The sequence below is a fragment of the Eutrigla gurnardus genome, assembly GCF_963514095.1.
Source record: "Eutrigla gurnardus genome assembly, chromosome: 11".
NCBI classification, from domain to species: Eukaryota; Metazoa; Chordata; class Actinopteri; order Perciformes; family Triglidae; genus Eutrigla; species Eutrigla gurnardus.
In genome coordinates this window covers 10,534,164-10,560,569 of record NC_139925.1, presented here as the reverse complement: position 1 = coordinate 10,560,569, position 26,406 = coordinate 10,534,164, and the positions used below count along the sequence as shown (strand labels likewise).

The 26,406-nt window shown below is 44.1% G+C and overlaps 1 protein-coding gene across 1 annotated transcript; it reads left to right on the top strand.

Moving 5' to 3' along the window:
* The first annotated feature begins 1,391 nt into the window (after positions 1-1,391).
* LOC311020932 (semaphorin-4G-like) lies at positions 1,392-22,999 on the top strand. The gene is made up of 16 exons (XM_084021210.1): positions 1,392-1,613; positions 6,220-6,503; positions 10,552-10,700; positions 11,955-12,017; positions 12,132-12,230; positions 12,454-12,547; positions 12,628-12,741; positions 12,875-13,029; positions 13,856-14,031; positions 14,973-15,117; positions 15,873-16,095; positions 17,475-17,590; positions 17,682-17,836; positions 18,146-18,204; positions 18,701-21,100; positions 22,119-22,999. The coding sequence occupies exons 2-15, from the start codon at positions 6,356-6,358 to the stop codon at positions 19,711-19,713; spliced, it is 2,709 nt and encodes a 902-aa protein (XP_083877336.1). The 5' UTR covers positions 1,392-1,613; positions 6,220-6,355; the 3' UTR covers positions 19,714-21,100; positions 22,119-22,999.
* Positions 23,000-26,406: the final 3,407 nt, after the last annotated feature.

Genomic DNA, 26,406 nt, shown 5'->3' with positions numbered 1-26,406 from the left:
ATGCACCGTGTGAAGATCTGCAGGGTGTCTACACACTGATACATATCTGATCCATGTTGTTACTGTCGTCTTATGCAATATAAAGATTAAAGTCCCATACACATCTCCTCTGGGCATGTTATTTCATCGGGTTTGTGTCTCTCTGCGGATGGAAACAGAGGGAAGTGATGGAGCTGGCTTTCCTCACAGGCATCCTCATTAAATGTTGAAGTCCTGTGTACACAACACACACATTTACTGGGATATGAGATCTGCTCCACCATGACTCGCACCCAATCTAGAGACGGAAAATATAATATGTCCTCGAGGGGTCTGGAGGAGAGGAGAGCGAGGAAATAGATTAGGACCTGCAGGTGAAATTATTTTCTGCATGTCTGAATGTGAGCAATGTGGGTCTTCCATAACATAAAACTAAAACACAAGCGACAATGACATCTTTAGTTCATGTTTCAAAAGACAATAGATGTCTATTGTCTTTTGGAAACAGGAAGTGAGCGTATATAAACTGATAATTGACCTTTGACCCTTGAATAACTGTCCATCCATCCATCCATTTTCTACCGCTTATCCTGTATTCAGGGTCGCGGGGGGGCTGGAGCCGATCCCAGCTGGCTTGAATAACTGATTTTTTTAAATCGTTTTTTATCACTTGGGGCAGTGGAAACACAACACTGAACTTGATAATATATATAACAAGTCCAGCAGTTATGGAGCACATGATTGTTGATTTGAAGTATAAAATTCTTCTAGTTCATTAATCCATTAATCACACACTTTTCGCTCTGTGTTTGGTCTCCACCAACTCCTGAGAGAAATACTCCATGACTTTCACCAGACAGTCACTAACCATGTAAATCTGTCTTTGGTTCTGAGAAGGTTTTTAAAGGTGAAAGATAGGAGATTTGGAGTATTTGCCTCCTGACGGCTCTCAACATAGCAACGCCTCCTAGGTGGATAAATGAAAATAGATAAAAAATTATGAATAAATTAAAATATTTAAGAAAAAAAAAAAAAATATATATATATATATATATATATATATATATATATATTTTTTTTTTTTTTTTTCCAGGACAAATGTAGAACCGAATGGTTTATAATTGAGTTGTGTCTACTACAATCAGCACACCTGTGTGTGTAAGTTCCCTCTGCGCACGCTAGGTGTCAGTGTGACGCCACCCTGCAGAACCGAACGGACAGGTTGCATCGTTGCACCTTTTTCCCATTGCTTCATAACTGTTACTGTCCACGCGCTGACTGGAGCTCGCGATTTACGCCCCCGAAAAAGTAGACCAGGAACCAGCTCCACATCAAATAACAACGAGCTCGTGCGGGGAGAAAAAAAGGACCCGACTTCCTGATCCAGAGGTTGGTGGAGCAAAAAAAAAAAAAAAACCCGAAGAAGTGGTGAGCGTCGCGGGAGGGCGGGCCACCTGTGACGGCGAAGGAGTGAAGAAGAGCCTCGAGTCAGTCCCGCTGTGTCAGTGCGGTGTCGTCCAGTGGCTGTTTGTGTTGTGTGAGAGGGTGTTTCGGCGGTTAAAGTCCACTTGGATTATCTTGAGCCCGAGGAAACGTGCATATCTTTGTCTTTCTGGAATTTGTACGTGATTCAGGTAAGACACAACCGTCGCTTACAACCCAGTTGAAATACCTCCGAGTTCTCCTTGGTGTTTTACTGCTGTTGCCATACAGTCATAGTTGTGTAGTATTGTCGTCAAGTTGGTTTATTTTTAATCTCCTAAAATCTTTATGACAGTTATGCAATGGACCTATGCGTGCTTGTGATATGTGTAGGCTATATAGGTAGGTATGTAACGTTTATGGGTAATTTGCCTGTGAGTTGAGCCAAATCTGTCAGGTGTAAGATCCCCAACTGAGCCGAGAATTGGCATGATTTGTATGTAGAATTGCTGTTTTTGTGAAGACACCCAGTGACCCATTGTGTGCCTTCCCCGCTTCACTTCACTGCATCGCCGCGTTACAACTCATCGGGGCTGCGTTTGGTGGACTGACTTTCAATCCGCAGGACATCAACAGGGATGTGGGCGAGCCGGGCAACATGCAAAGTAAAGCTGCAGCCGGTGATTCATACGGGGAAAACCTGTGGCAAGAACAGCCCTGATGAGAGTAAATCAGCTGTAAACACGCACTAATGACGTTGAAGGTGCTTTAGGAGCACGATGATGATGATCAAGCATATGCTGTCCAAGCTGATGATCTTTGTGACTGTGATCTAATCATTAGGGGGGTATGGGGAAACCCAGTGGACCCACTTATCTACCTGCTTAGTGCTAAGTGGAAGGAAAGGCTTGAAAGACATGCAAAGATGTGACCATTCAATGCAAAATCTCTAATTGTTATGTAGATTGTTTCCTTGATATTCTTTTCCTATATATTTTTTTATCTTACACCATTCTTCAACTGGTTTTTAGCTCATACTTTATTAAATGCTGGTCATGTATAATCATGCTTATAATGACTTCACCAGTGCTTTTTTCTTTTAAGTTTGGAGGAATTCAATATTCAGCTGCAGCCACACACAGTGGGACAAGAATCATGCATGTTAATGCAAACAGGAAGCACAGATTAAAGTCAGTATGCTCCGTAAGGATTTATTCACCTTACATAGGCTTACATCTACACTGCAAACACGCTTTTTATGCTCATGCAAAAATAACAAACCTTATTCCATATATCAAATAAATATTTGCATTTTATTTTATTTGTCTAGTTATTTCTATCGGCATCAATCTATTGCATGTCTGGTAGAGTTTGTTGTGTGCTGTCCAGATGGTTAAACCCTTCCAGACTAATTTGGGATTTCATTTACTCTAAATAAAACAATTTGAATTCTGAATTCTTAAATGAGGCTGGTGTTTTCCAGCGTGTTAACTTTTCTCGAAACCCTCAAACCACGACATTTAGACTTTAGACTGTAAACCATTGCCACATCTGGACTGCTGTTAACCCAGAGAGAACCCGCCGCAGATTTAAACAAATGACACAAATAAGGCGTGAGGTTTTGTATTGCACAATCAGTATTGATGGCAAAGAACATTTAAATAATACACTGACCATACACAGTTGTGACTCTCTTGTGTCGTTGTCAGAATGACTCCAGTGTCGCTTTGAAAAAGCCCAGTGTTGCATTCACAGGCTGACTGTACAAAGTATAAAGCTACAGTACTGGGAACACATAGTGTTCAGTTCAGTTGGCTTCCTTTTGTCTCTCTATGGAACATGAGTGTCCCTCAGTTGGAGCACAGATCAATAGCTTTGACTGTCATATTTTGACACAAACACACACACACACACACAACTCAAAAACAAGAGGGTCCAAGCCCTTTGAGACAATCGTCTGTTGATGGCGCTGTCACAGCAGCGCTCCGATCGTTTCCATTCAGGCAGGTTTTTATAGACACTTTTATAATTGCCAGATAAGAATCCATCTCGTGAGTGAATGTCATGGGACAGAGAGCTGGCAGCGAGATCAGGAGGAAGACAGATTAGATATGTTAGTGTCGCGAGTGGTGATTTCCTCTGAGTCAACCCCTCATTTTATTTTCAACGCGGTCTCTTTTCTACATTTTTCCTCAAAGTTCTGATTGGTGTGCTCAGCGGCCGATTAACTATTGAGAGCTTCTGCATTTAGGGCGCCCCAGGTCCTATGAGCAAGTCAGGGGTAATCTGGATTTAAGATGACAGAGAATCTGGAATGCCATAATTACTGGCTCTTATGCTCTTCGCTGCTGGACTTTCTGACAGCATTTTACCTCTGTGCTTGATTTCTCCCTTTTTGTATTTCTCTTTCTCTTTCCACCAGAAACCCGTGAAAGCATTACCATCTGAATAGACCACATCAGTTGACTGGCAGGGTGATTGACTGAAAAGATTTCCACCCTGACAGCCCATTTGAGTGATTTGGTGCACGCGTCGGATAACTTAATTCTAAAGAGCCGCTCAGTGCACCTCGTCGGCCATCTTTTCGAGGCGAGCTTAGGTGAAGCTGGGAAGGCGATTGACACCTGTACGCGGTTTGACAGACCTCGGAAGAGGCAGCACATCCTGAAAGAGAATGTTCCACTGAAATAATTGGCGTCCCCGAGGTATATTTGCCACACTGGGAACAAGATGGAGCTGTAAAAAAACCTTCTAAAGACTAGTTAAAAGTGGTACTTTCCAAACTGCTCCATGATGAACTTGTGAAAGCAGCCGTGTTGTCATTGGGTATCGAGATTATCCTGAGGTAATTTATCTCCACTCCTTTTGGATCACGTATAGTTAATAATTCCAACGCATTTAGTTGATTTCCTATCTTCTAGCCAGTGGTTACTTTGTGTACAGTAGAGATTTCCCTTTTCAGAGACCTGAAATGTATCTTATCTTTTGTTTCAAACTTCCTTTCTGTCAAAAATAATGAATTTGCCTCCAGAGATGTTTTTTTTTTTTTAAATCTCTTCCCTTGCCAGTGTATTATGGGAAAGTCCAACATCAACACTTTATAGTCAGCTGCTGAGAAACCAACACGTATTATCCCATGATTATTTAGAAATGAATCATTTTGTGTCACAAAATGGGGAAACGTACAAACCAAAAGTCCACAACAACAAAGGTCTTTTATCAAATGCTCCTGCCCCCTCAAATCTGTGCAGAAACCTTTTTAATAAGCGAGCTTTCGGTCAGATACTTTCTTTTAACGGTGTAGTAAAACACCAGATGTTTGACGATTCCGGTCGAATGAATAATCAGTTTCATCACAAACAAATTTGCTTGAATTTCTCAAGAAATTATTGTTCTTTTATGGGTCTTTGTGTTTTGATTTCCTGACAACACAACTTGGTGGTAATAATGTTAGTGCCAGCAGGCCAAGAACATCTCATGGTGTTCGTATGTGGGCGTATTAGAGGGTAATAAAAGGTTGTGATCTCACAGCGTATAAAGGTCTGAGGACGTCCTGTGATTTTCCCCGTCTCACTGTCACTCCCCGCTGTTTAAATAACAGTCAGCAGAGCATCTCTCTCGTCCACACCTGCAGGCTGCTGTTTGTCCGTTACATTATGCGGCGCTCAAGCCGGCCGTTGTCATGGTGTCAGCCCTGAGGGACCGCTGGGACTTTCTGTGAGAGTGCACACAGACGCTTGTGCTAATGGGTTCACTTTTCTGCCCTGTTTTTGTTGTCATTGCATCCATATGTGTGCGAATAGATGTGTGTTGGTGTGCACGCATTGGTGTGTGTGCTCGTGATGGAAGGAACAAGCAGCCTCGCTGGACCTCCGCCTCTTTAGTGTGCTATGGGCATGCTTTGTGAAAGGAAAGCGCTTAAGAATGTAGCTGTTTACATTTGGAACTGGGGAAGCATTTAAAGGGACCGTTCGCCACAAAATACAAAATGCACATTTTTATGGATCAATTGATTGTTTTGGTGTTGGTGCTGTAGAGATGTCTGCCTTCTCTTCTTTATAATGGGACTATCTGGCACTGGCCTTGTGGAGCTCAAAGCGCCTAAAAAAAACAAAAAAAAAACAGCAATGTGTCTTTCCAGAAATGATGACTGAAACTTCACAACGTCTGTGGATTATCTTGAGTAAGCCAAACACCATCTCCTCCCTCCCTTCCTCAACATCTCTCCCTTAACTCCTCCAAAAACAAGAGGGGCTTGGTTCAAAAACATCTGACATCTGACATCACAGCACACACATCACATGATTATCATGTTTGGTGGATTTGTCTCCTCGCAGCCACGTCTGCTGCTGTTTGAACTGGGTTCACACCGTATCGATCTGGATTGCTCCACCGCCGTCCAATCCTCGCGTGTTTGCTCGTGGTATCGGCACGTAGCTCTGTTTGACAGTCATTGTTTGGTTAATGATATTTGCATAATAGACCGGGCCGCTGCCTCTCGCACGCTGCAAGACTTTGCAACGCGGAGAGCCGGCCTCGGTCTCACACACCGGCATTGATCTGCAAAAAGCCCCCAATATTTTATTGAGCCGATGTGTCTCTTTCATATCTCTGTCATCATCCCTGTGAAATCCCCCCACATCAGCTTATTTAATGTGTTTGAACTGACACGCTCAACTTCACCATCTTCCCAACTTTTCCTCTGATGTGGTACTTTCAGTCACGATGCCCACATGCACAGCATTGTGTTGTTCCTCCCGGTGCAGACATGACTGCTAACACTGTTGGTTTTGTGTGGGTTTTATTTATTTTTTTCAGGTTTCTTTGGTCCTCTCTGCAGCACGGTGAAAGAGGCTGCCTGCCTGCCAGTGAGTGGGTGTGCGTGAGGTGGGAATATGCGTGTGTGAGCGTGCCGTTGCATGTGTATACACCCTGGTCGGAGAGCGCGTGTCCCATGAGACGCTCTGCAGAGATGCACGGAGCTCCATCGTCTGCGGTGCGGCTCCTGCTGCTGAGCTGCTGTGTGTGCGTGGCAGCCGGCTACCCGTTCAGAACACCCCTGGACCTGGATGTGACGCCACGCGTCACCGTGTTGAGCAGCGGTAAGGACGCACACAAGCACAGTTTATTTTTTAACAGTTTATGCTGCAGCACATTCCTGTAAAATATTAATGTTGTTTCCTTAAGATGACTCAAACATTCACACCTGCAGTAAAATGTTTCTTTAAATGGAGAGAAACTCTTTATAGTTCAGTCTCGTTCTGTAGTGTTGCAGGTGCTGCCTTCCTTCTCTCTATGATGTTTACAGTTTTATTATTTATTATTTTCCTACTCTCTCCTGACACGACTCTCCCCTCACTCTTTTCAATCTCATTCGTGTGCACACAGACTTGCGAATACACCTGCTCGGCCTCCGGTAACTCTTACCTGTTCTATAAATCAAGATTTTTTTCCTTTTTATCAAAATGTGATTATAATTAATTTACCTTGTGCGATGGCATTCTGCCCAAGGTGTTACAGAGACGAGTGAAGTGCTTACACTTGGATCCCTGCGGAGCTTCCAGGGAGACTGACACCACTGTAGTTCAGAAGCAGCGTAACCATGACAACTGTTGTAGTATGGTGCAAGACGGCCATGTTCGACATGTTTCTTTTGTGTGTCTGTGTGTGTATATCTTCTTTAATCATATATTTGAACCTGGACTTCATCTGTTGACACACAGGGGTGTGAAAGACATTTTGTTGCGTCTCCACTTCGACTTGAAGGCAAATTTACTTCATAAGATCTACTTGTAGAACGGTATCCTTCCTCCTCCCCTTCTCTTTTTCTAAACAGTTGTCTTTCTCACAATACATCACCTACTTACACTCTCATTATCCATCTTTTTTCCCTCCCTCTTGCTATTAACCTCTCTTGATACCGTTATCTCGGTTTCCGTAAATCACCGGTTAGTGCTCGAGTCTGCCCACAGGTCCTCCTACACGACTCATCTCCTCATCTGAAGCCCTGTCATTCTCTCCTCCCCCCTCCTCCACCGTCCGCCTCTCTGCCTCAGCACCTAAGCTGTGTCTCTTTTCCTCAATTCTGTCTTCATTAGTTGTGCTTTTCATGGATGCGCTGTCCTCTTCTTTTTTTTTTTTTCTGTTACCTTGTTTCGTTTGCTTCTCTCGCCCTGATGAGAAGACTTGGAGATCCAAACTTACTCCTAATCCATTTAATCTCTGCGTTTCTTAGCAACCTAACGTAGGCAAAGCCTCTGAACCTGTGTGGGGTAGTTAAATCACACACACAAACACGGTCGAACACACGCACCTGTTTTTTTTTCCGCAAAAGGTGGAAAAATGTGAGGGAGGGTCATCGTTAAAAGTTATTAATTTGACGGATTCCAGTTCTCAGTTTTAATGAGCTGAGAGGCTTAAAGCTGTCAAAACAGAGAGATAGTGGGACGTTAAAAAGATGGAAAACTGGTGTTACATCTGAATACCTTTTCATTACGCCCACTGATTTCAACCTCCTCAAGTATTTTGGGAATTACAGCCTCTAGATTTATCTTTGTTTACTCGGTACCACCTGTCGGCCCGTCAGCATACTCTGGACCGTAAACAGGACTGACAATTGAACGTGGATTTATATGTGTAGGGCTGTCATGTCCCAGTCTGTTGCTTTGAGGTGCAGCATGTGTGTGTGTGTGCATGTGATTGTGCTCGTGTGTGTCCTTGAACACTGTGTACTGTGGTGATCAGCTGAGGTCCTTCCAAGTGTTTGCTCAGTAAATAATATCATCTGGGCTTCTCTCTCTGCCTCTCTTGCTCTTTTTCTTTCCCTACAGAATTAATCAAACAGGCCTTTTTCCTCTCACAGTCCTGCACGCCAAGGCTCAAACGTGCTCTCAGATACAGTTAATGAATCTCACTCTGCTGCATCACACTCGCAGCGAAGGTACTTTTTAGTTCCGCGACTCCAGCTGTCAGCCATTGTGTGTCCTAATGCTCCGGTTACGCCGGGGGAAACTCGGCCGTCTTTTCTGCTATAATGAATCGTCTTCGCTCCCAGCAAGGCACTCGCATCTGAAAATCCCATACAGGTATTACTTCCTCCCCTCCTGCTGACAGCGAGTGGGGGGAAAAGTAAGACACCTGATCAACCAGGAGCAGTCTGGGATGGGAACTGACTGCTGAAGTGAGCAGAGTGAATTGTGTTTTGCAGCTGATCGGAATCTTAATGACGGCTTGCTTGATAACAGTCTTATGCGGGGAAGTGGAGCGACGGAGGATGCAGGACGACCGACGCCGTTACTGCCGATCATAAGGCTCGCTTTGGAGCTTCTGTTGTTCTTAATTGCCGTCGACACCCCAGTTGATCATAAAACCTGATCAGAGTAGACTTATTTGAATGAACTTTTCAACAGCCCTGTTCGGTCACATCACAGCAGTCTTGTGTTGTTGTGCTGATAACGTAGAGGGTCTCTGTGTCTGTGATGTGTGTCTGTGTTGACACTGGTGTCACGTTTACCCAAGCTAAGTGGAGTCCAGATACATGGTGTGTTTAGAACTTGCATAACTTCCCCGGGTGACTCCATGACATGCCGTGTCAGCGGGTGTTTACTTTAGGTGTCTGTGCTGCACAGCGTGTTTCTTAGCCGAGTGTTTGTATGAGTGAATGTTTTTTTGTGTGTCGGATGCCTCCCAATATAGCTCGGGAAAACTGGACGCACAAACACAAAGCAATAAAACCTCAAACCACAGGAACTACATAGTATGTAGAATTGGATCTCTGAAATCTGGTGTTGGGCCTCTTTTCATTATCTTCTTCGTCCTCAGCAGCGCTATGTGGGATAAGCATAATCCCTTAGCTTTTGTTGTCCGTGGTGGGGTTGTGATTTCATCTCCGGTCAGGGCTATATAAAGAGCTGTATAGAAATTATGTTTTGATGCTGGAATATGTGGCATCGTTATCTATTCTAGCAGCAGGGCTCTTATTTATGGCAAAGAAATATCTTTGACTTTGATGATTTTCTTCCAGCCACCAGGAGGTTGATATTTGTAGTTTTACAACTATTGTAACTAAAGACATCCATGTTTACTGATGCTGTTTGTGCTTTTGTTTGTCCTGTATTTGTCCTTTTCTTTTGTCTCGCTATGTTTTTTTCTCTCTCCTGCAAAAAAAATATTATTATTTCAATGAGAGAAATCTCTGACTTTTTATATAACAGCATCATCTGACCAAATACTTGTAACTAGCAAATCATTTAGTCTAGTTTAGTCAAAAATGAAAATAATTGCTGCAGCCCTAAAATAAAATAACAGAAAAGCTAACATCAGATCGCAGAAACCTTCACATTTTTCATCAAAAATGTTTTCTTCAGTCTTTTTTCAGATGAACACTAATGAGAGAAATGCCTACACCCAAGCTGTCAAAAAGCAGCTATTGATCATTTATCCTACTTTCCCCATGTTGTTAGGTATTGTGTATTTTTCTTATTTGGGACAAAACACAAGGAACTGTGGGATCTTGTAAGCGATGTTATGTGCAGCCGCAGAGTTTAATACAATTATTTTTTCCCTGCAGTCTAAAAAAAGAATCTCTGATTTTTTGAAGCGAGTCCCTCGGAATCAAAGAGCGAGGCCTTCTTACCGCTTTGCACTGACGTCTGGCAATCATACAGAGAGAAAGCCATCGCAGAGATGAATAGATTTCTATCCCTCCCTTTATTTTCATGCTTTCAAGGTCTGATTGGGAAAAAAAAACACTCACTCCTGGGCTTTTAAATTTGCCCCACTCTTACGGCGAGAACATTATGCACATTTCTCTAAAGGCGTTCAGGGAGATGAGTACAAGTATACGGAGCATTTTTGTTCAAATTATCACAGAAGAAATTCAGCTGACTATATAATATGTTTTTATGTTTGTGTGCCGATCAATACAGTAATCCATACAGTACGTCCAGTTGTACTACAGAGAGTCAATTCCTGGACTTTTTGAGAACATCTGAATGTGTACAGAGGATACGCTTTCTCTGAAAAGGAGGTTTTTTTCTTAACCCACAGTTGTTCATTATTTTTTTAAAGAACATTCGGAGCTGTGTTGATAAGTAAATGCAGCAGAAGCAGTCAGAGGGTCGTTAACAACCAATCCCTCTCCTCTCTCAGGTCTCCAGGGCTGCAGACGTTTCCAGTCCTCTGCAGTCGACTACAGCACCGTGCTGCTGGAGGCTGACAGCGAGCGTCTCTACGTCGGAGCTCGGGGGGCTGCTTTCGCTCTCAATGCCTCTGACATCTCAGCCAGCTCTGCTCTCGCTGTGAGTTTGTTTGTTTTCTGTCGTACCACAGCTGCCGTATCTCTAATTCTGCCGCGGCTTCATTTGCAATCCACAATGCAGGAACTTTTTTTCGAGGGCGACGATATTTCATTTTCAGGCAAAACTATTTATGTCGTCACCCCTTGTGTGTTTGTGTGTGTAGTCGCATTAGTTTGTTACACAGTAACTCACAGTTTCACCACAGGAGCGCTTGCTGCATAAACTTGCATGTTAATGAGAAAGAAAACAAAAAAAAATCCATCTACTGTATCTTCTCACTGTAACTCTAAATAGATACAGAATTCATGTTAATATCATCTACACACTGTTGACGCAGAAAATGTTCAAATGTATGCAGTAATTAGCATACTATCTAGGTACCTCTGTACCTAGATAACCCACAGAACCAACAAAGGCTGATTCAGATTCTAATTAATATCACAGTTGGTGAATATGATGTGACAGGTTCCCTTTCTTCTTATTATTATTCGCATTAAAGTTCTAATCTTGACCCAATTTGTGATACGGTTTGTGGCTAGAATTTAATATATATTCTGCTATTGTCATTAAATGAATCTACACTCATTAGTTAGTCATTTATGAGAAAACACAAGTATAGCTACAGTGATTCTTAAACATCAAACTTTCATCTTGCTCGCCAAATCAGCTAGAAAGGATTAGAACTTAAAATGATGTCCATAGCTGATGGCAACATGGTCCATTTCTGTGTGTATTGTCAGCATTGTTGCTGTGATCGAGTGTCCAACTGTTGCAAGGTGCGGGATAATGATGTTGTTAAAGTTGACCGTCCCTTTAAGCACCAATGGAAGCGGAAAATCCTCTTCCACCTGTCGCGCTGCTGCGTTCGTTACCTCACGACAACCTGACGTGAAGCTGTTGTGCTAATTGTGTTAGTGCATAATCATAATGTCTGTCATAAAGTCTAATTGCTGGTGTGTGCACGTAACACTCCCTCCCAGCCACTCCTACGCCTCCTGCTGTAAATATCCTTTTTTTTTACGACGTTCTTTGTTACAGAAGAGTTTAAAAAAAAGCTTTGCTGCTGTTCAACAACACTGTAAATTCAGATGCTGTGAGGTCCTGATTCCCTTCTAAATACATTATTAAAGCAAAAAAGAGATTACACTCATTTATCTGCTGTCAGATCAGTGGTGTTTTTGCTTAAATCTATGCAAATCCGTGATATGAAACCTTCCAATTTGTCTTACTGTATGCTGTGTGTGTGTGTGTCAGATTGAGTGGGAAGCCTCCCCCGAGCAAAAACGTCAGTGTCTGCTCAAGGGAAAAGACAATAAGGTAGGCATTTAGTTCTCCTTTAGTCCTTTCTTTTCATCTTTTTGTATGAGCTCCTCTCCTATGTATCGATACTCGATCTCTCACCATAATATCTTCTCCCGCTTCCTCTCCCAGACGGAGTGTTTCAATCACATCCGCTTCCTCCAGAGGTTCAACTCCACTCATCTCTACATGTGTGGGACTCATGCTTTCAGACCCCTCTGTGCATACATAGTACGTCAATGCAAAACACATCATCGCCCTTCCAGTGCTGTTGAATCCATTTTGATATTTAATATCTGACTATAGTAGTGCAAACACAATCTGTTGTTTCTGCATAAATGTGTTGATCTATAGGCTAAAAAGTGCTTGATCCATTCAGCTCCTTAAATGATGTCTCATGTGTGGTTTTAAGGTGGGTCTAAAGGTCCTCCTCTTTCTCAAATTGTTTGTATAGGATGAGAAGAGGTTTGTGATGTCATCCGAGCCCGAAGAGGGCAGAGACAAGTGTCCCTACGGCCCGACGACGGGCTACACCGCCCTCCTCATCGGTAAGCTCTTTACAGTCGTCAGTCACCTCCCAGAGTTTTACTGTGAAACGGAAGAAGCTGATTCGTTGGTGTTCCTCCAGACCAACAGATGTATTCAGCTTCCCAGTACGAGTTTAGGAGCTTTCCAGATATCCGCCGCAACTCTCCGTCCCCCACCCTTAAGACAGAAGATGCCCCCACACGCTGGCTGAATGGTGAGTTGATCTCCTGGAATGATAAAAGGCCTTTAGCATGTTTAGGTAGAAGGGAGGTCTAATCTGCAGAATTAATAATCCATATTCTAATTCTTGAAAAAATGAGTCACTGCATCATTTGTCCCTGAAACAGAGGCAGACTTCGTGGGCTCGGCCCTGGTGAGGGAGAGTTTGGGCAGCAGCTCCGGCGATGATGATAAGATCTACTACTTCTTCACGGAGAGGAGCCTGGAGCAGACGACAACCTACAGTCACAGCAGGGTGGCGAGAGTTGCCCGTGTTTGCAAGGTGAGTGCAGAGTTAAACAGCAGGAAACTGACTTACAACTGGGAGTGAAGCCTTGCATCAGACCAGCTTTGAGTGACGCCGCGGTTGATGACTGGAGGAGTCGCCATAATAGACGAGGGACTGGATGGGGAATGCATTTGTAACAAGGCCCCGGTGTGATTAGAGGAGCAGACTGTGGAGCTGATGAATGGCTTGCAGAGGCAGTGTGGCTCTGAGCGAGAAGGATGGATGACTGCGGGGGAGAGACAGACAGTTTAGCATCCTCTACTGCCTAAAATCTGAATTTACATGTCCTGCTGCCCAGAAATGATTTAAAAATAATGAAAGCTAGCTGTACAGCGCAATAACTTGTTATTCTCTCATGTGGCGCATTAAAATGTAGTCAGCTCACAAGTTTCTCTCCTTGAAATCGCGGCAGCATGTCTGTTTATTAAACTTAAGAGGAATGCCCTGCGGTGGCGTGTGTGGCATTTGCAATTTGCCACAGGCTGAATACGTTTTCAAATTTTTAAATCAAAGGGCAAGCTGACGCGGTTTCAAAATGAAACGTGGCCTTGTGTCAAGCTTTTCCATAGTGAACGTGTCTGCTGGGGGACAAAAACGCACACACAAACCTGTAGATTACAGTGGGGAGTCTTATTGTACCTGTGGGAAGCCATAATCTCATTGAAAGCATTGTTATTCCCAGGCCATCTGTTGCAGTCTTCATGAGATTCACTTCCCCTTGCCACCTTGAGTTTTTCATTCATCCCGGCCTTACCTCATATGACCCTCTCCGCTCCCTCCTCCTCCTCCTCCGTCTGTCCTTCCACCCTTCTTCCCTCAGGGAGACCGCGGAGGCCGTTTGACTCTCCAGAAACGGTGGACGTCCTTCCTCAAGGCCAGGCTGACATGTTCTCTGCCCGAGTACGACTTCCACTTCAACATGCTGCGCAGCGTGTTTGTGGTGCCTGGCCCCGCACCGCAGGACACGGTTTTCTACGGCGTCTTCGGGCTGGAGTGGTGAGTGAGGAACCGCGTGTCATGATCTGCAGCCGACGGGGACGTCGAGGATGCAAATGTGAAAGAGTGAGGGGGGAAAAAAGATGAAAGGCATCAATCGATGCATTGAGAAAGCCGAAGAGGACAGGAAGGGTCGAGATGAGAGAGGAGGAGAATAATTTCATCCAAACGATGTGAGAAAAAGAACTTTGGTGGAGGAGTTTTACAGTTTGAGGAAAGAATATTAATTAGAAATGGAGATGAACTAAAAGAGAAAGTTAAACTCCTCATTGTGGCTGCTTCACAATAACGGCCACCCCATGGTTCACCAGTTAATGCTTTAAATGCGAAACAGTGGAAGTGGAAAAATGCTGGTTTTACAGTAACTTAATAGGAAGCAAAGCGAAAAGGTAACAGTGAGGCTGTAATGAGTCCAAAATCAGCTACTGTCACTACTGAATGTAAATGCATGGAGCAGCTTTTGGTGAAAGAAATGCAGACTATGAAACTATCACAGTAGTTTCCATCTTTCACTGTAGTTCATCCACTGCAGGGATGTATTTACTGAAACTTAAGGAAAAGCCAAAGTAAAACAGTTTGTGCTGCAGAAAGCATAAACAATGATTATCTTCAGGATCCTTGTTGGCATGCTGCCGTCCACCTCTCCTCTCTATAACTCCTTCTACACCTCCCTGAAACCATTTAGTAGTCCTCTCCTCCTCTCCTCCCACTCTTTCAGAGATGTGTCTGATAGTAATCTTCCTCCTATCTCTGACAGTTCTCATCCCCCCCTCCCTTGTCTCGCCTCCCTTTTATCTTTCCATCCTTTAGGTGAGCCACTGAGCTGTACTGTACTTCAGTGGCTGTCCCCATGGCAACGCTTGGTTTACTGCTGTTAATGTTTTGCGGGCCTGTGCTTCTGGTCTTTTTCTCACTCTCACTGTGTGCGTTGCTGTCTCCAGGAAAAACGTGAAGGCATCTGCAGTGTGTCGGTTTTCTCTGTCTGAAGTCCAAGAGGCCTTTCAAGGACCGTACATGGAGAACCAGGACTCTGGCTCTAAGTGGAATGAATATACTGGGAAGATCCCTGACCCACGACCTGGAACGGTAAACACACATTCACACTGACGCAGGCAATGCTTGCCCTCTCAGTCTCTCCAACACCAGAAAACCACAACAGAGAGCAGATTAAACCCATTCAAAGTAAAGTTGCAAAATAAAGGATGGAGGGGGAAATGATTGGATGAGGAAAACACAACCAGCTTATGTGACAGAAACCCATTTCTATGGCAATTAAATCCAGCCCGTAGCTTTGACAGCCATGGTTCAGGGTGGCAGCGAGGGTCGTGGCGTCTTCAGCAGGAGCAGACATCACCCTCCGTAGTGTCACTGCAACACTTTGTGGGACTTAATTTTAACGTGGCTATTAAAATGAAAAGGGAGGAAACGGTCAAGGGCTTTAACTTGGGAGCGTGAAAGCCTCTTAGAGGAGTCGGCTGAAGCTAAGTGGTTCCCTTAGTCAGGTGCCGAGAGAGCTGAGTAGCCCGCATGTCAGCTCAAGCCGGCTGCTGAACTCACACGGTTTCATTGTTGTCCGTGTGAAAAGCAGCATTTTCCCGCAGACACTATCTTCCCCCGTGCCCGCGTTTTCTTCTTGATCCCTTAATTTTCCCTGCAGACCATTTCGCTAAGCCTTGTGACATCCTCTCTGCCTGCCACCATCCATCTCTGCTTACAGGGGAACTTTATTCCAAATGAGCCCAAAAATGTCTCCCGTCTCCCTGCAGCCTGCGTCGTGCCTTGTTACTCGCTCATCCTCCTCCTCCTCCTCTCATCGCTCTCTTTGGCTTCCCTCCCTGTAGTGTATAACCGACGGTCTGAGGGCCAGGGGGATCAACGTCTCCACCTCCTTGCCTGATGATGTGCTGAACTTTGCCAGGAGGCATCCTCTGATGTCCCAGCAGGTCCAACCTTCAGACAGACGCCCCCTTTTGTTCAGGCGGACCACAGACTACACACACATGGCCGTACACCTGATGCAAGGCCTGGATGGACAAACGTACCACGTGTTGTACATGGGCACAGGTGTGTATTCATTCATTTGGTTGTACTTTTAGACATATTTCTTCCATGTTTTCCATTCATTTCACTATGATATGAAAATCAGAACCCAGGAACACATGATAACATGCTCCAAGTGTCCTACAGTATCTTCAGTGATAGTTTCAAGTTCATTTATGTTGCATTCTGAAAAACAACGCCTGCCTATAAAAGTAGGAAATAAATCTAAAATATCATCCCAAGTTTCTTAAATTGCATCCTCAATTCTTTCCCTCAATTGCATCTTTTGGAAACGAGGCGAGGAGAGAAGAAACGAGGAAATGTGTTTCTAGTCTCATGTGAAGCGACGTCTGTTTCTGATCCAGCTGGGATCAGCTATAGAGATTTTGAATTGTTTTGTCAGTTCACATGTGCACTGTGCTAATGATGCAGTTATCACCGCCAGCGCAGCAGTGTTGTCTCCGTAGCCAGTTTAACAAATAACCTGCATGAACAACAACCTGCATTCTGTATTTATACTGTGTACTGGGTCCTGCTCAGAGGAACGGGAACATTTCCTCTGGCAGAATGTGTTTATATTATTTATTCATTATCTGGGGCTGTATTTAGAGAAGATTCTGATTATGAATTCATTATTTAACAACCAAGAATATGATAATGATATTGTGTCGTCCCGTTGTTTAGACTTCTTTTTGCCACTTTAACCTTGAATCACACGTTAAACAGTCAAAACACAACAATTTATTCTCACTTCAAACTACAAATAACAAAACACTTGTAACGTGAGGTCAAAGACTGCACCAGTACATGTTTGCTGATAAGACCGTGACTCAGTCCCAGCCCTTCCTCCTATCACAGCGGATCGGAGACAAAAAATAATTGCACAGAATATTGATCTGTCATCGATTCATCAAGTCAAAAGAAAATATTTACATAATATCCATAAAGAGATAAATGGCTCTAACGGGTGTGTTTAGGACAATGAAAATTATTTATTGGGGTAAATCTTTCAGGGAACATTTTTATTATGTAACTCTCTAATGGCTTTAATTATATCCATAATAAAAAGTTAATTGAGGTTAGAGATCATGACAAGACAAGCTCTTGTCTTCTCAACTCGAGTGATGTCGAGAAGAAGCGTCCAATCAATGATTGATATCCAATGAGGGTTGGTGTTTTGGCCCTTAAAGGATTTCCATGAAGGCTGCTCTGGTGTATCCGTGCACATGGGTGCTCAGAGATCCCTCCTCGCGGGGAAATATCAGATAATTGACTTTGGGTTAAGCCCATGTGATATGTTTTGGAATAATACATGTTACATTTAGCTGGTAGTACAGGCTGCTATGTGTTGGTACAATCCCTTCCCAATTCTAATGTCTCTCCTCTTCGTGTGTGTCATTCAGATGAAGGCTGGTTACATAAAGCTGTAGAAATCGAGGGTCAGCTTCACATTATCGAGGAGCTTCAACTGTTTGAGGAACCGCAGCCCGTTAACAACCTTCTGCTCTCTGCAAAACAGGTATCGTGTTCGACTATTACCTGCACAGACACATTTCAGTGGCTATATCTCCGTCGCATGGGATTTAAATCCTTCTCTCTCTCGCCACCAGATGAGTATGTACGTGGCCTCTCCCTCAGCCGTGGTGCAGCTTCCCCTCTCTAACTGTCACAGATACAACTCCTGCTACGACTGCATCTTTGCCAGGGACCCTCACTGTGCCTGGAGCGGTTCCCAGTGTGTGGACGTAATGGCACAAGCAGACCGGTGGGTGCTGATGGGTGTGTGTGTGTGTGTGTGATTGAATCGGATGCTTAAAGTGCTGCAGCTGCCTTTTTTTGTGTGTGTTTTGAATTGACTAACCTCAAGTATCACAGTGCCTTGTCACAGTGTCTGCTCCCAGAAGTGTTGCGTAACCACAACACTGGCGCAAAGTTGATGCTTGCTGTGATAGTAAACACAGCATGCAGCTGTGTACTTAAAGTGTTCTGATTAAACCCGCAGGACGGATGTGCTTACTCCGTAGAAAGCTGTTATGGAAGAAATAAATGACGATAGTGTTCTTCCTCTTCCCAGATCCACTTTAATCCAGGACATCCAGCAGGGCAGCAGAGGATGTGAAAACACACAAGACGGTACGCAGAAATCTCGTTTGCGGCTAGGTGCTGCTACTTCAAAAAAAAGTTTGCTTTTTAAAAAAAAAGTTACTGATGAAAGGGAGATTAAAAATAGACTGGGAGGAAGGACTGGAAAAGATGCATAGTTGTCATCCGATGGCATGAGGGCCTCCTTTGAAAGTTGATTATGCACACTGCATTGGCAAAATCCTCTCTTCCATTCTTTAATCACATTTTTGCCATCTCTGGAGAGAAATCTGTTTGATATTCAACGCAGGCAAACGCTTTCTCTCACTTCACAATTTCAATCTGATAAAAATGTAGCATCCCCTGCACCGCCGTTGTAAAAAAAAAAACGGGGAATTGGAGTTTACGCCTCAATAACGTCGGACAGCCTTTGATCGATTGAGTAGGTGTTAAGTTATCACCATATTGATTGAGACGGAGGCTAAGTTGTGAGTTTTCCTGTAAACTTGATGGGAAATTAGGCTCACTACCGATGTGTGTGTTGCAGATGTTGTCGTGCGCAGCCGCTCTGTGCGGGTGGGTGATGACGTGCTGCTGCAGTGTGAGCTCAGCTCCAACCTGGCGACGCCCTTCTGGACTCTGGATGACGGCGAGCTGCAGGGCTACGGCCTCAACTCTGGCTTCAGAACCGGCACCGACGGCCTGCTGATCATCGAGGCCCGGCAGGACCAGAGTGGGCTGTACACCTGCTACGCCGTGGAGAATGGCATCAAGGTCGCCACAGTCGCCTACAATGTCACCATCTGCCTGGACCTGCCCCCTCCCCCACCCGTGGAGCCCACTGAAGACCCTTACAGTTTCTACGCCGCCCTGCCAGCAGCCACCGAGCATCCCTCCTCCGAGTTGCCCCTGCCGCCATCCCCCGTCCACCTCCTCCCCCACTCGGAGCTGCTCTCCCCCAGGAACCTGGAGGCCATGTACCTGTCCCTCATCACCATCCTCGGAGGCCTGTGTGTGGTCCTCACCGTGGTGCTGGTCTACCTGGGTTTCTGTCTGCGAGTGGGCAACCGAGGGAAGTACTCATTACGAGCCGCGGCTTCTGCTGCGTACCCGAACAGTAAGAGGCCCAACAGGAACCGGAAACAGCACAGAAACTCCTCCCACATGGAGCTGAAGACCATCTCCAGCCACTGTAACGGCAACGGGATTTGTAACGGCGTTTCAAAGCAGCAGAACGGCGACATCCAGGATGGAGGTTTCCTCCAGATCGTTCCCGGTGAGGCTCACCCGTCATCCAACAAGGAGCCTCCTCCGCCGGCCCCTCCTCTCCCACCGACTCCGCAGCATCCCTCTCCGGAGTGCGACTTCCCAAACGGGCTGTCGGCCACGCTGCCCAGCGTCCTGAGGAGGATGAACGGCAACAGCTACGTGCTGCTGAGGCAGAGCGAGTCTGAGAGCACGTCGCCGCTCTGCCACTCCTTCTCCGAGGAGCTCAACAGGATCTTAGAGAAGAGGAAACACACGCAGCTTTTGCCCCGGCCGGACGAGAGCTCTGTGTAGAGAGATGGCTCCCCCTGTGGCGGGAGGACTGCTGTGTTTTTTTTACCTGGTGCTGAAGTGCCTGTCATGTGACTCATTATTGTTGAGGACTAACGCAGTGAGAGAGTCTTAACTACCTTCTTTACTCTTTTTTTTTTTACAAGTCCACAGTGAGACGGTCCAGCTTTTTGAACATGTGAGCTGCTTTACCCATAATTCCTAAATTTCCCCAACACATAACAAGTGAGAATGAGAAATTGAGGCGAGCGTGAAACAGAAAGAGAGTGCAATCTACCTCACCTCGATGCTGCCCCAGAAGACTTCTGCAGTCAGTCTGATCCACGAAGCACAAAACGGGACTCCAACGGGGAGCGGAGCCCCATGGGAATATAAATACATGTGAAGACTTCTGCTGGGGCGGCCATATTTGGCTCGATTCAAACTGGAGGGCAGCTTGCCAAAGTTTGTTTGCACTGACAAGTGCACAGATGGCCTATGCATTTTTAAAAACCTGACATTCAGTCATTATCAATATTGAGGGAGGTGGACTTGGTGGACTCGCAGGGATTTAGTTTGCAATGTTTTCACTTTTAATACTGACTTCAATCAGTTGCAATAACCAACACAAAATAATATACAGTAACACGTTCCACCATTGTTAAGAAATGGTGACCTAATCATTACTTAATATTACTATTAACTGTTATTTGGAGTTAAGTAAGTAACTGGACAGAAGATTAATTTATTACATTGTTATAAGGAAGAAATGACATCAGTAACTTTGGCTGCCACAATTAATTTGTTGGTAATTACTTGATATGCAGGTACTTTTTAAGATATTGTTACAATATTTGCAAACACAAGATTAAACAACCCATCATAAATGATAAAACATGACTTTAAGGTGAAACCTAATGTTGACCTTCATTATGTTTTAACTCAAGTCTGCAATTCCAAGCCCATTAGACATACATTGACAAATTGACATTATATGGGTCCATATTAGATATACAATCTGTTGAATATGAAGAATAAACAAGAACATTATGTTATATAACCTTAACATAATTGAAGAAATATTAAATAGTGATTATTTCACCAAGTGTTTATAGTCAACCTGAAGAAAATATGACAGTATTATTGATTTGAATGCACTTTAAATGCCAGTTTTAAAGCGCTTCGGGGGAAGGTAATGGATCATGGACGTTGATTCTGCAACCTGTCAAGAACCAGCAGGATGGAGGAGTCGGCCGTTTCTCGGTATGAAGAGCTGCAGCTTCGTCTGCTGGATCTCGTTGGACACGAGAAGCTGACTGCGTCTCGTACATAACCATGAGTGACACCCTGCATGAGACGTTAACGTAGACTGACAGACTCTGGGGCACAGCATCCGGCAAAAGCATCGGAGGTAAATCGTTATTAGATCTTTCCATCACATACATGGGAACTTTGCCAAACAAGCACTTACAGAAATATCACTGAACCAGTGTTATCCGATTTAAGTCCGTCTATTCCTAACACTCAGAATTTGTGGGAAAGTTTAGGTTTGGAGATATAGTCTGATATACTGTATCACTTCAAACATTTATGAGAGCCAACCAACCGTGGACGTCTTTAAGACAAACTCCAAGGATAGATGGAGGCTGGATGTATTTTATTCCTTTTACTTGCATTGCAACTTTATTTTTAGGCTAGTTTGGTCATTGTCATTCAGCATCACACTCTTTATTTTCCTTATCAGCGCCCTCTCTCCGCATCTCACTGTTGTTATTCTGTCAGAGGGGCAGCATTAATTAAACACCCATCTGACCTTATTGCTGCAGGAGGGAGGGAACAGACCGAGCGAGTTAGAGATCCTCCCCCGGAGATTTACAGTCCCGAGCTCCCAATTAGTTGCTCATACCCTCTGGATCAGAATGGGGCTTTGTATTTTATTACCCTACGTCAAAATAGAGATTTAAAACCATCAATTATACACCGTTTGTTTATATGCACATATAGCAATACACGCACCACCGCAGGCGATCCTGAGGCGAGTTTGGATTGAATCTAACAACCCTTTGGTGTCAGAGTGTGAGATACTGTATGTGCTGCCGTGCCATGCGCCGATCAAAGACATGAAAGGAGAAGGGACGCAGCTGCACATTTCACACATTAAAAGCCGTCATTAAAGCCCTTTGACCTCATTTTTCGAGGAACAAGAAGACATTTGGAAGGCGGGGCAAACACAGCGGCAGCCGTTCTCATTCCACTCTCCTGCAAAAACACTTTAAAATCAGTGCTGCTAATCCATAAATACCTGGAGTTGCGTTTTGAAAAAGCCCAGACCATGTAAAGTGGGATCTCATGCTCCAACGCTTTTTAAAATAACACAGCAGAGACACGTTGCTGCATACCTGAATATGTTTCCTTCTTTCTCTTTGCAGGTCTGATGTGCACAGGTCGGTCCGAGTCTCTCCTAATTTCATTCCCGGGGAAAACCATCTCTCCGCCAGCGTCGGATGGCAGGACCAAAAGAAATGTTCTTTAAATGAGCAGTGAGATGAACTTCAGCATCATTAGTGGACACTGGAGCCAGAAGAGGAAAGAGAAGCTGGTTAAGGGCTACAGCATGAGAGTCTCTGCACCTACAGCTCTGCTTCAACACAACTGGAATGAAAACTGTCGCAGTGTCTTACCGAGCAATGTTTTCTTCTTCAGACGGCATCCTCGCCTCTGTTTGAGGCAAACTTGGGACGAATCTCCTTTTCTCACACGTGCTGCATGAATTATGTTTTAACGCTGCTGGGGTTTTTTCTCTCTTTCTTAAAGTGAAGGAAGCAACAAGAACGAATCTTAATATTAATGAAAAGTGCCAAGGTTGATGTTTAAAAAGGACTTGGTGTATTTATTTTGTACTTTTTGTACATTGTGTTTTGGAAGTTGTTGTCATTGTTGCTGTTTAGGTTGCCAGTTGTGAGGCACCCTCCTTAAAAACCACAGGAGGGTCACAATTTGCTTGTGTTGAAAAGAAAATGTGATAAATGCATGCACGGTAGCCGAAAGCATGCAGAGGCTGCACCAGCACCACAGAATTTAATATTTATAAACCTACTAATGGGGGAAAAACTCACCAATTTAATTAGTCACACTAACATATTAATTAGGTATCACTTAGCTTTTATCTCACTGTAATGTCCACATTAGTTTTAGTCTCTATTTGCATGTTACCCCATGCCCACAGAAAATGTATTTCACTAAGCTAACAAAGAGCAGTAGGTTCCTTCACATTTCAGTCATAATGAGTTCAAATAAAACTTTGTACTCTGAACTCTTCCGCTCCTTGTGCATATTTACAGTTTGCTGTATCACATTTCATGAAGATGGGTAGATTTAACTGGTATCTCGGAGGAGGCTGAGCAAATTCAAGATTCGGGTAAATGTTGTCAGACTAAAGCAGGTGTCTGTGTTTTCACTGGAAGCCGGTCTGAGTTTCCTGCTGCAGAGCCTGAGGCGGTGGAACAGCATGTCACCGACAGGAACGGAAAATAGGGAGGTCGGTGTCCCAGGAGGTCGGAGTCCCAGGAGGTCGGTGTCCCCGGATTGGTGCTGGGGTGTCTGAGGACAGCGTTGTTGACAAAACCCAAACATGCTGTACATGTCCTGTGTCCTGTGCAGGCATTACAAGGGAAAATGTCGCCTCAGCTTTTTCTAAAAGAGCAGCCGCTCTCAGTTTTAATCCGAGTCTTTTGAACTGATCTTCCAGAAATGCCACAGCCAACACAGAAGACAGATTTTCCCATCATCCGTATGACCTTTTCTCATGTTCCTGGGTGAGAGCTACATGCAGCACAATAACTCAGCAGTTGTAATATATTACCAGCAGCACGACAACAAACCCATAAATAGGACAGCCATGTCACACACACACACACACACACACACACACACACACACACACACACACACACACACACACACACACACACACAGTGCAGCCAAAGGGCCATTTGTAAAAGTGCCAGGTACCTGCAGTGTGTACAGCTTGACACGCGATTATCAGTCATGTTTGGTGTGTTGTTTCCGTAATGCTGCCTTACGTGCTTGGTTTAAATCAGGGTCACCATGACTCTGGAGTGGCAGAGTGGAACATTTTCATTTAATTTACTTAGAATGTGTCTATTAGATAAAATGCTACTGCTTTAATGAGATGACTGCTGATCAACGTCGACACATTTCTGTCTTGTTTTAAATGGAGCTGAATTGATGGAAGGGTGACATTTAATTAGCACTACAGCTGATGGGAATATTACCACATATTACATTACCAATATTACCAAGTTCACTCCAAGATACTGCTAAAAATATAAAGTATACAAGTGTAAAAACAGACATAGTACAAAGTACAAAGCCACTACATCAGTATTAGTTAGAAATGTTTCGTTCTTCAAACACACCGACAGCGATGCGTCTCGTAGAAATAACCTGTCAAGCAACTTAATCTGAGATTAAACCATCCGTTCTATTCCTGGACTAGATTTACACCTCAAAGAAAAACTGCTTTTCTTCCTTGTGAATATAAACTGTAGATGAATATCCCAGGAGAGGCAGATAAAAAAAAAATGACAGATGATAGTAAAAACACATGATTTTTATCTCGCAGTCATCAATCTTGTATCGAGGTAACCTTCATTGAGAAAGTGAAGGGAGGTGTAGGAATCGTATTGATGTGGCTGATAGTTGTCACTCCTCTCGTTGGTCCTTTTTTGTTCCTGCTGACTCTCATCTCTGCTCTTCTTTGTCTCGTTTATCCGTGGCTCTAGATTCTCACTTAAGACCTGTGGGTTTGTTGTTTTGTTCTTTGTAGGAGAAAACAACAAGAATCAAAGGACACACCCATGAAAGCCAGTGTCCTAATACATCTTAAACCACAGTCACACAAGTGGAAAATGTCATATGGAACAAATCTGAAGTCGGTGTGACTCATTTAGACTGGCGGAAGGACAAATAGCTTTGCCATGACGATCGACTCATTGAGGATACAATAGAACAAAGAAGCTAAGAGATGTGCATGGTTTTGACAGCCAGGATGAACTAAGAGGCTCTGGAAGCCTCAATAAAGTACAGTACAGCTAATGCTGCAGCGTGAGACAGTCATCTTTAATCCCCCCTCCCCAAAAAGTATATGAATAAGTAAGAGAAAACCAATCCATTCAGGCTGCAGATTTAAAGAAAACACTGGTGGTGTTTAGAGGACAGTCATGTCTGTGTGCTGCTCTCCCAGTAAAGTCAGCTGCTGTTTCCACTGTGAGGTAGTTTCGTGGATGTCACTGTTGTGGAAAGCTTCTCTATTGAGCTGACAAAGGGATGTTTTTCTGCCCCAAAACAAACAGATACTGATGGTGGTTCACGCAAACAAGCAGCTCGTCTGCCTCCTCCTCCCAGACCGGTTTGTGAGAAACGCCACGCGTCTTATGCTGTCATACACTTCACACTCACATATCAATCAGCCCTTTATCCGCTTCCTCAACTCCGGCCGGCCGGCCTGCTGGCTGTCACAGTCGCTCCAGACGAGACACATGCCTGTCAAATCCACACGGGCTGGCATCCGAAGATAAACCAGATAAACCTGCAGAGAATTTGTTTTCAGTTTTGTCTCGGAAACCACCGCGAGAAACTGGGTTAATTATAGGAGATTAAAAATGATTCCTGGGAAGTATTTCAAGCATGTTGGTTTCATTATAATGAAAGCTGAATGACCCACTTCAGGCCTTTGTTTTGGAGCCACTTTTCTCTTATTTGTGTCTGACAGCAGAGAACAAAATCAACACAAAAGTAAACTTTTTTCTAAACGAGGACATTAAAAGATGCCCTGACGTTTTCTGATCACACAACAGGAAGGAGGAGGAGAAGGAAACCGGAGCCACCAGAGAGGGCACAGACACACCCGGGTGACACGTCGGCTTGACAACAGTCACACACCGTTCTCGACCGCATCAGGTGACCCTGAGCGGTTCAGGTGTTTCTGAAGTTACACTTTCACTTCACAGTTTCTTTTTGCGTCACGAAACAGATTTAGACAAACACAGACTGTTGTTCAGGAATTGTGTAGATATGTAAAGGATTCACAGCGACTGTTAACACACAGACACACACGCAGACAACATGTCTGAACTTTGGACTTTTTAAATATTGACAGTGTGTAAACATCCTCCAGAGCAACATGCAGGTCTTGTTTAGCTTTGATGTTTGAAACGGGCCAAACAGAAAAGAGCAGTCATCTTAAACTGGGGGACTGCATGTCATCAACGTTCATCACGTGTGTTCAGTCATTAGTGTGTGTGTGTGTGTGTGTGTGTGTGTGTGTGTGTGTGTGTGTGTGTGTGTTGGATCTATGATCTCACACCCTGACGCATTTCATTGTCACACCTCTGGCGCCACCTAGTGCATCTCTCTATTCAATAACGTCAAGTGTACTTCTGCTGTTGACCACTGGGGGTCACAGACAGGCTGCTTATGGAAAATCCCCCAACATGAATCCTCAAATCACCAACAAATATACTGGAATAAATGCTAAAGTTGCAGTTTAACTGCATACATATTAAGTGTCCTGCCTCTACACATTTAATTGTATTTCCCTGTCGGCAGGAGTCACATCACATAAATTTATACTCTTTATTTCTGCGAGTGACGAGCAAATCCACGCGAGAGAATAGAATGATTTAAAAAATAGAA